Source organism: Nicotiana tabacum, chromosome 23, assembly GCF_000715075.1.
Source record: "Nicotiana tabacum cultivar K326 chromosome 23, ASM71507v2, whole genome shotgun sequence".
Lineage (NCBI taxonomy): Eukaryota > Viridiplantae > Streptophyta > Magnoliopsida > Solanales > Solanaceae > Nicotiana > Nicotiana tabacum.
The window spans coordinates 82,471,846-82,482,000 of record NC_134102.1 but is presented as its reverse complement, the minus strand read 5'-3'; the positions used below and the strand labels follow the sequence as shown (position 1 = coordinate 82,482,000).

At 37.0% G+C, this 10,155-nt stretch overlaps 1 protein-coding gene across 1 annotated transcript; it reads left to right on the top strand.

The window, feature by feature from the left end:
* The first annotated feature begins 5,835 nt into the window (after window positions 1–5,835).
* LOC107831640 (trifunctional UDP-glucose 4,6-dehydratase/UDP-4-keto-6-deoxy-D-glucose 3,5-epimerase/UDP-4-keto-L-rhamnose-reductase RHM1-like) lies at window positions 5,836–9,182 on the top strand. Its single transcript, XM_016659421.2, has 3 exons — window positions 5,836–5,982; window positions 6,748–8,291; window positions 8,520–9,182. Exons 2-3 carry the CDS (start codon window positions 6,774–6,776, stop codon window positions 8,961–8,963), a joined length of 1,962 nt encoding a protein of 653 aa, XP_016514907.2. The 5' UTR covers window positions 5,836–5,982; window positions 6,748–6,773; the 3' UTR covers window positions 8,964–9,182.
* Window positions 9,183–10,155: the final 973 nt, after the last annotated feature.

Sequence of the window (10,155 nt, the reverse complement as noted above, 5' to 3'; positions counted from 1 at the left end):
GTTCTGCTGGTTTTCTGGTCTGGGTTGCAGGTCTCACAAATGCTAGGTTTTCTTTGCATTTGCAAACCTCGCATTTGCGAGGGGGGATTCGCATTTGTGAGGATGGGAAAACATTGAGGGGTTCGTATTTGCGAACATTTTGGTCGCTTTTGTGAAACTACCCTCTTCGCAATTGCAAAGATTTTGGTTGCAAATGCGACCTTGGCAGGGATGGCTCTGCTTCGCATTTGCGATGCTTTTTGTCTCAATTGCGACTATCGCTTTTGCGAACAAGATGTTGCAAACGCGATATTTGCGACCTGTGAAAGAGCCTTTTTATTTCAGGACTTAGCTCATTTCCCACTTGGTCTTAGGCGATTTTGAGAGCAATTGTGGGGTGATTCCATCAACATCAAGAGGTAAGTTATTACCACCTATTGTGAGTTAAATACATGAGTTATATATGGATTTAAACATAAAAATTGGTAGAAATTTGGGATTTTGAAGAAAACCTAGAATTTGGTAATTTTGGGATTTGACCACGAAATTGGGCATGGAGTTGGGAATAAATTATATATTTGATTTCGTAATATTATGGGTAAAGTTTATTTTCGAAAATTTTCATAATTCGGGCATGTGGGCCCGAAGGTTGACTTTTCGAGTGGAGTTGGGGATTGTTATGAATTGAATTATTTTGAGTATTAGAGTATATTTTCATTGGCTTGCACGTGGTTTGACTAGTTTCGGAACGTTTGGCTTGGAGTTGAGGTGTTAGAGAAGCGTTGGAGCCAGCTATGGAACTTCGGAGCGAGGTAAGTCTCTTGTCTAACCCTGTGAGGGAGAAACTACACCCTCGGTGATATTAATTGTTATGTGCTACTAGTTGTGGGTGCTACATACACACGAGGTAACGAGAGTCCGTACGTAGCTAAACACATGTTTATGTCCGGGTAGACCTAGGATTTTATCATGCAATATTTGAATTACTTGAACTTATTATGTTGACTTAATTAATTGAAAATATGATTTAACTTGATTTAGAAATTTAATATATCTTAGGCCCAGTCCTATCACTTGAGTTGTTGGCAAGAAAATTGAGAAACGGTAAAAGGTTATATTCACTTTGTGCTCATGTGCTATGTTGTAAACACGTATCTTGTGATTTGAAAACTTCCTTCCTTTCTTATTGAGCGGGCCGAACTCCTCGGCAGTATATAGATGCATCTATAGTTCGTGCCGCTCGATCCTCGGCAGTGTACACATTATTCTAGATCGGGTCAAACGACCTCGACAGAATTGTGTGTTATCGCTAGTAGTTCGAATATTCACAAGATAAACCTTCCACTAATGTCCGACATTTCTACGGTACTTCTTATTGATATGATATTGACACTTGGCACTTGCTGAGGTATTGAGGTTGAATACAAGACCGAGAGATTTATGCTTTAAAGGGGATGATTGGAATATTATGATATTACAGATTTACTCCCCTATTGCTATGCACTTCATATTTGTTAGACATTTTCATATTATTTATTCATTTGGACCTTTAGTAAGTGTCGATGTCGATCCCTCGTCACTACTTCTCCGGGGTTAGGCTAGATACTTACTGCGTACGCGTTGATTTACGTACTCATGTTGCATGATCTGACAGGTCTTTTGGTGATCATCTTTGCACGTAGGCGCACCTGTTGAGGAGACTTTATGTGAGCTGCAATCCAGACTACGCATCACAGCCCTCCGAGTCCCCATTGCATTATTTATTTTATCCGGTCTTATCTACATTCTAGACGGATGTTGTATTACTGTTGTACTTCTTAGAAAATGCTCATACACTTATGATACCGGATTTTGAAAATTTATTCTGGTTGTTGTTATCATAGATCACGTAAAAATCATCATTTACTCTGTAAATTTTATTTTATACTGTTACATTATTGGGAATTAGTAATTTCAAAGTAACAAAATGTATGAATAAAATTGATAAATCAACGTTGGATTGCCTAACGGCGGCATTAGGTGCAATCACGACCTATAGTGGATTTCGGGTCGTGACACTTCTTGTTATCAAAGCAAGTTAATTATTAGACCATCTCCAACAAAGATTGGGTTTTGAGTCCCCCTGCATTTTTGGAACGTATACAAGGGGATATTTGTGGACCTATTCACCCACCTAGTGGGTCGTTTAGATATTTTATGGTCTTAATAGATACATCTTCTAGATGGTCTCATATGTGCCTATTATCATATCGCAACCTGGCGTTTGCAAAATTAATGGCACAAATAATATGATTACGGGCATAATTTCCCGATGAACCAATTAAGTCTATTAGACTTGATAATGTTGTTGAGTCATCCCAAGCATTTAATGATTATTGCTTATCAATTGGGATAAAAGTGAAACATTTTATAGCTCATGTTCACACTCAAAATGGCCTTGCAGAGTATTTAATTAAACGTCTGCAATTGATAGCAAGACTATTACTCATGAAAACAAGGTTACCCACTTCTGTTTGGGGTCACGCCATTTTGCATGCAGTAATGCTAGTTCGTCTCAGACCGACAAAGTATCATAAATATTCTCCATTGCAATTAGTTTTGGGTCATGAACCTAATATATCTCATTTAAGAATTTTTGGATGCGCAATATATGTGCCTGTAGCACCGCCATATCGCACCAAAATGGGTCCCCAAAGAAGGTTAGGAATGTATGTTGGGTTTGAATCGTCCTCCATTATTCGCTACCTCGAAACATTAATGAGTGATTTGTTCACTACTCGATTTGCAGACTGTCGATTCGATAAGACACTTTTCCAAAAATTAGGGGGAGAAATTGGTGAAACCAAATGAAAAATTTTGTGAAAAAATTCATCGTTGTCTCATCTTGATCCACGTGCCTCTATTTATGAAAAAAGGTGCAAAAGATCATTCATATGCAGAAAATAGCAAATCAAATGCCAGACGCATTTACAGATCTGAAAAGGATAACAAAATCACATATCCCGGCAGAGAATATTTCAGTTCGTATTGATGTTCTTGTTGGACAATCTTCTAGTGCCATAGCTAATGAGTCAAAAGCACACCTAAAGTGTGGCAGACCATTGGGTTCGAAGGATCAAAATCCTAGAAAAATAAAAACAAATGCTCAAGATGACAACACAAAAGAGCCTTATGAAGAAATCCACGATTTAAACAATCCTGAGATTTATGAGGAAATCAATGAGCGTGAGACTCAACAAAATAAGGAACTATCAATAAACCCAATGGATATTGAGACAAATTTGAATCGAGTGGATATAGTGGTGTATTATATCTTTGCATATAATGTTGCATCTAGCATTATGCAAGATAGTGAGTATCTTGAACCTTAATTTGTTGGAGAATGTCGACAAAGATGTGATTGGCCAAAATGGAAAGAACCAATCCAATCTGAGTTGGATTCACTTGCGAAACGTGAAGTTTTTGGACTTGTAGTCCAAACACCTAATAGCGTTAAGCCTGTTGGCTATAAATGGGTCTTTGTACCTAAAAGGAATGAGAAAAATGAGGTACAACGATATAAGGCACGCCTTGTTGCACAAGGATTTTCACAAAGGCCTGGTGTTGATTATGAAGATATGTATTCTCCTGTTATGGATGCAATAACATTTCATTATCTCGTTAGTTTTGTTTTCCATGAAAAGCTTGACATGCATTTAATGGATGTGGTTACACCCTACCTTTACGGCTCCCTTGATAATGATATATACATGAAAATTCCCGAGGGATTTAAAATGCCTGACACACATAATTCAAAGTCCCGAAAAATATTTTTAATCAAATTGCAAAGATCTTTGTATGGTCTAAAGCAATCAGGAAGAACGTGGTATAACCGCCTTAGTGAGTATTTATTAAAGGAAGGTCCATGTGTTTTTATAAAGAAAACAACATCGAAATTTATTGTACTTGGCGCATATGTTGATGACATAAACCTTAGTGGAACTCCTATAGAACTCCAAAAAACAATTGATTATTTAAAGAAGGAATTCGAGATGAAAGATCTCAAAAGGACAAAATTATGTCTCGGTTTGCAAATTGAACATTTGACAAACGGGATTTTTGTCCAATAATCTGCCTACACAGAAAAGGTATTGAAACGGTTTTACATGAATGGAGCACATCCATTAAGTACTCCGATAGTGGTTCGATCACTTGATGTGAATAAGGATCCGTTCCGACCTCAAGAAAAGAATGAAGAGCTACTTGGTCCTAAAGTACCATATCTTAGTGCAATTGGTGCACTAATGTATCTTGCTAATACAACAAGGCCTGACATAACTTTTTCAGTTAATGTCTTAGCAAGATATAGCTCTGCTCCTACAAGGAGATATTGGAATGGAATCAAACACATATTGCGGTATCTAAAAGGGACTACCGATATGGGCTTATTTTATGGCAATAATTGTAGTTCCGATCTTGTTGGTTATGCCGATGCTGGGTATTTATCCGATACAAATAAGGCACGATCTCAAATAGGCTATGTGTTTACTTGTGGAGGTACTGTCATATCTTGGCGATCGATTAAGCAATCAATCATGGCTACTTTATCTAATCATGCTGAGATAATTACTATTCATGAAGCAAGTCGAGAATGTATGTGGTTGAGGTCTATAATACATCTTATTCGAGACAAATATGGTTTGAAATGTGACAAACTACCCACGATTTTGTATGAAGATAATGCAGCATGCATAGTCCAATTGAATGGAGGAGTCCTAAAAGGAGATAGGACAAAGTGCATTTCACCGAAGTTATTTTTCACACATGAGCTTCAAAAGAATGGTGATATCAATGTACAACAGATTCGTTCAAGTGATAATATGGCTGATTTGTTCACCAAATCTCTACCGACGTCAACCTTCAAGAAGCTAGTGTACAAGATTGGGATGCGAAGGTTCAAAGATGTGAATTGATACACTTATCAAGGGGAGTTAATACACGTTGTACTCTTTTTCCCTTATAAGGTTTTGTCCCACTGGGTTTCCTTGCAAGATTTTTAGCAAGGTAACTAAAAGGCATATTTCTAAATATGTGTACTCTTTTTTCTTCACTAGAATTGTTTCTCATTGGGTTTTATTTTAGTTAAGGTTTTAACGAGGCACATTATTTATTGAATAGACATTCAGGGGGGGGGATTATGAATAGAATTGTACTTAGAGGGAATGTCTATCTTTTAGAGAGTTTGTTACTTTGTGGCTAAGTCATTTTCTCCCTATAAATAGAGGGGTCTTACCCCATTGTAATTCATCCCTAAATTCAATAAGAATTACCTCTCTTTTCCTTGCAATATTATTCTTTTCCTTATTGTTTTATTTCAAAAGATAATTTTTAGGAAACTGCTCCTGCTCAAAAGTGACCAAACACCTCAAATTTTTACGAAAGTAATTTTTTTTGGAAAACAAATGTTTTGGCCTCCAAAAAGTTTTGGCAAGCAGGCTATAAGATGTATAATAACACAAACATCCACTTAAATAACTTAAATTGGTCCATCCTCTCTATATCTCTTCTTTCACTAGAGTGATGAGTTTTCTTTTCTCTTTCTTTCCAAATAGGTACGTTATGACTGCCTCTTTAGTTGATTTTAGTTATGTTCGAATTCAACTTCATGTTTCAATTATCAATTACATAGAAGAGAAAAAGACATGTGGTCATTATAAAAAGTGTAGAGGTGTCAAAGTGTAATATAATCTAATCTCGTTGGCATATTTCTTTCAACCTGAAAAAGAGGAACTAGAGACCCGCTTAATCTCTACTACTTTTGCTATCTTCACGCATCATCAACAGTCGTACGTACGTATCTCTGCTACTTTTGTTTTCTCTACCTTTTTACTCTCTTTCCTTTCCTTCAACGTAACTGTCACTAAATTCATGCATTAGAGTCTCTTTACTTCATTTCCTTCTTTTTTTATGTGTACAATCCGTGTTATTTCCTCTGCGATTCAAAAATTCCATGAAGTGAAAAGTGTAAGTCAAAATACTGTTTGTTTTTTTTTCTATTTGTTTGTGTTGTTGGTATCAATTTGTTGGTGTTATTGATTCAGTTTTCTATTGGTTGCATAATATAATCTTGAATTTTTCTTTGAAGATAATTTTTACTGTATTTATCAAGATTTATGCGTTAAAATCAAATAAAAAGAATCCCATTATTCAAACATGTCTAAAATAAACTAGAATCAATTAATCTGAAGTGTAAAAGAGTAATGGTCTCCACGGATAAAGAGGTGTGTGGATCCAGGATTTAAATTTGATGGGAGAAATATTAATGTTCTCACTTCTCACCACAAAATTCATTACACTTTTGTGGGTTCAAAATTCTTTAAAAATAAGGCAGTCCGGTGCACAAAGCATCATGCGTTCACGCAGGGTCTGGGGAAAAGCCGCACCCCAAACGGGTTCAAATTTAGTATAGTGATTTTTCACGTTTATATATATTTCCATGTAAAATATATTTGGTCCAGTCTAACCCTTTGAAACTATATTACATCACCTCTGGCCCAAGACATATCATTTTCTCCATTTAGAATGATGAAATTGATTGTTCCAGAAATTCATGATATATAGTCAACTCTGATCACTACGTATAAGAGCGAAGGTAGTTGACTTCATATTAGAATAGCAAGAAGTATTACTTTTAAGGTCAGTAGAACTAATAAAACTTATAATGCTTTTGTTCTTTTTTTTCATGTTAAGCAAAGGCCTAAATGTTTCTTCCCTATGATTCTGTAACAGTGCATTAAAACAGCAGAGAAACAAGGATGTCCGAACCAACTCCTTATGTACCCAAAAACATCCTCATAACTGGTGCAGCAGGCTTCATTCCATCCCATGTAACCAACAGATTGACCAAGCTTTATCCTGACTACAGGATTGTTGCTCTTGACAAGCTCGATTATTGTTCGAGCTTGAAAAATTTGGGGCCGAGTTACTCATCTCCTAATTTCAAATTTGTCAAGGCTGATATTACAAGTGCTGATCTTATCAACCATCTTTTGGTTGAGGAGAAGATTGACACAATTATGCATTTTGCAGCACAGACTCATGTGGATAATTCATTTGGAAATTCATTTGAGTTCACAATCAATAACATTTATGGTACACATGTACTTCTTGAAGCTTGTAAGTTGACTAAATCTATCAAGAGATTCATTCATGTTAGTACAGATGAAGTTTATGGTGAGACTGATTTGGAGACTGACATTGGCAATCCTGAAGCTTCTCAACTCCTTCCTACTAATCCATATTCTGCTACTAAAGCTGGCGCTGAAATGCTTGTCATGGCTTACCATAGGTCTTATGGCCTACCGACAATCACAACCCGAGGGAATAACGTGTATGGACCAAATCAGTTCCCTGAGAAGTTGATCCCAAAGTTCATTATTCTTGCCATGAAAGGCGAGCGTTTGCCAATTCATGGGGATGGATCGAATGTTAGGAGCTATTTGTACTCTGATGATGTTGCTGAGGCATTTGATGTGATACTGCATAAAGGGGTGATTGGACATGTGTATAACATTGGCACTAAAAAGGAGAGGCGAGTTTTGGATGTGGCTGAGGACATATGCAAATTATTCGGCTTGAATGCTCAAGAAGTGATCAAGTTTGTGCAAGACAGGCCGTTTAATGACCAAAGGTATTTCTTGGATGATCAAAAGCTTAAGAAGTTAGGGTGGCGAGAACAGACCTCTTGGGAGGAAGGACTAAAGATGACTCTGGAATGGTACACCAAAAATCCTGATTGGTGGGGTGATATAACCGGAGCCCTTCACCCGCATCCAAGAATTTCCAACATTATGCCTTCACATGATGAAGGGTGCTTGTTGCAGCTTATAAAAGGAAGCAAGAAAGGCTGTGGCTCAGACTTAAAGTTCTTGATTTATGGAAGAAGTGGTTGGATCGGAGGGTTGTTAGGAAAGATTTGTGAAGAACGTGGAATAGCATACGAGTATGGGACAGGACGACTGCAGGATAGGAATTCGCTAATGCATGACATGATAAGAGTAAGGCCGACCCATGTTTTCAATGCGGCTGGTGTTACTGGGAGGCCTAATGTGGATTGGTGTGAATCACATAAAGTAGAGACAATTAGAACTAACGTCGTTGGTACACTAACTTTGGCTGATATCTGTAGAGAAGTGGATATCTTGGTGATGAATTTCGCTACAGGATGCATTTTCGAGTATGACGAGAGGCACCCACTAGGCTCAGGTATTGGATTCAAAGAGGAAGACAAACCAAATTTTACAGGATCATTCTACTCCAAGACCAAAGCCATGGTAACTAATTCATTCTGATTAAGCATTTCATTGCTACTAACAAGAACTCTTTTAAAGCACAGGCAAATATTTAGTTGCCTTGTCTACAATTAATGGCCTTTTCTTGAGCAACAATGGAACAACACATGACCCTTGGCTTTAATGCCAGAGGCAGCAACTACATTTACATTTTCATTTTAATTTGATTTCTATAACATAACAACTGAAGCATTCTGTTAATATCTGTAGGTTGAGGAGCTTCTAAAAGAATATGAAAATGTTTGTACCCTCCGAGTGAGAATGCCAATATCATCTGACCTTTGCAACCCGAGAAACTTCATCACAAAGATCACGCGTTATGATAAAGTGGTAAACATACCAAATAGCATGACAGTGCTAGATGAGCTGCTACCAATCTCTATTGAGATGGCAAAGAGAAACTGCAGAGGAATATGGAACTTCACCAATCCAGGAGTTGTGAGCCACAATGAGATTCTAGAGATGTACAGAGAATACATAGATCCCAACTTCAAATGGCAGAATTTTAATCTTCAAGAACAAGCAAAAGTGATCGTTGCACCGAGAAGTAACAATGAGCTTGACACGACAAAGCTGAAAAATGAGTTCCCTGAATTGCTATCGATCAAAGATTCGATCATCAAGTATGTCTTTGGACCAAACAGAAAAACATAAAACTTCAAAATTCAGAGTCTTTTTTTGATTTTCATCAATCTCTTTGTTATAGTTACTTGAGGTTGTAGTTTTAGATACATAATGTGATTCAGGTACTTCCAATGTTCCTTTTCTTGATCCTCAAATGTCATCTTATTTTTCCGAGCTCAGTGAAATCTACTTCACTTTCATTTTTGCCAAAGTCCTGTTGCCTGCAAACATCGAACATGATGGCTTGATTTCTTTTCATTTGTTCAGTAGTTTCCTATCTAAATATAGTCTGGCAGCTTTTGCGAATGACATTATCTATTACTACTATAAAGGGCATTTGGATATGTGCATGCCCCGCAGCATTTTCAATTCAATAAGCTACCAAATTCGACTAGCTCAAATATTATGGATGACAACTCATCAAAACCACTCATATAATCTTTTGATTTTGCCAGTAAATTTATACTTAATGATTTTCCTGCAAATTTTAGCCTCACTGTAAGGAATCATTTTCATTCTAGATTTCATGACCCAAAATCTCACATGTCGTGATGGCGCCTATCTCAATACTAGGCAAACCGACAATCTCAATAAATCACCATATCTTTGAAGTTTGAAAACATAATATTTAAATTCAGCGGAAAATCACTCACAAATACAGATATAAACACTCCCAAAACCCGGTGTCACTGAATACATAAGCATCTAATATGAATACAAAGTCTGACTAATAAAACATTATCTGAAAGTATAGAACAGTACAATAACTGAAGGAAAAAAGGTCAAGGTCAACGGACTCCAGGCAGCTACCTTGATAGTCTCCAACTGATAGCACTTTGATATCTAACAGTCGTCGTGTCCATAAGCACCTGGATCTGCACACGAGGTGCAGAATGTAGTACGAGTACAACCAACTCAATAAGTAACAAGACTAACTTTTGGGCTGAAAGTAATGATGAGTTCCGCAAATACAATCCAGTACATAAATAATGGTACAGAAATGTAGGCATACTTTCAAGTTCAATAGTTAAACTCAGTACAAGCAAAAATAGATCAATATTACATGATATGAGGAATATGGCATCTCAGTGGAAAGACCTCATGTACTACTGGTCAGAATTCATTCGGTCACTCGGTATTGTTTATGGCCAATCCAGCCCAGGGATATTCCATTCTCGTATATACATACACATCGACTGACAGTCAGTCACTCAGTACCGTA

Bases quoted from the DNA above. Each gene is read 5' to 3' on its own strand.
- LOC107831640 (XM_016659421.2), top strand. From the start codon at position 6,774: ATGTCCGAACCAACTCCTTATGTACCCAAAAACATCCTCATAACTGGT. The intron at 8,292-8,519 runs GTAACTAATTCA...TAATATCTGTAG, and splicing joins ACTCCAAGACCAAAGCCATG to GTTGAGGAGCTTCTAAAAGA.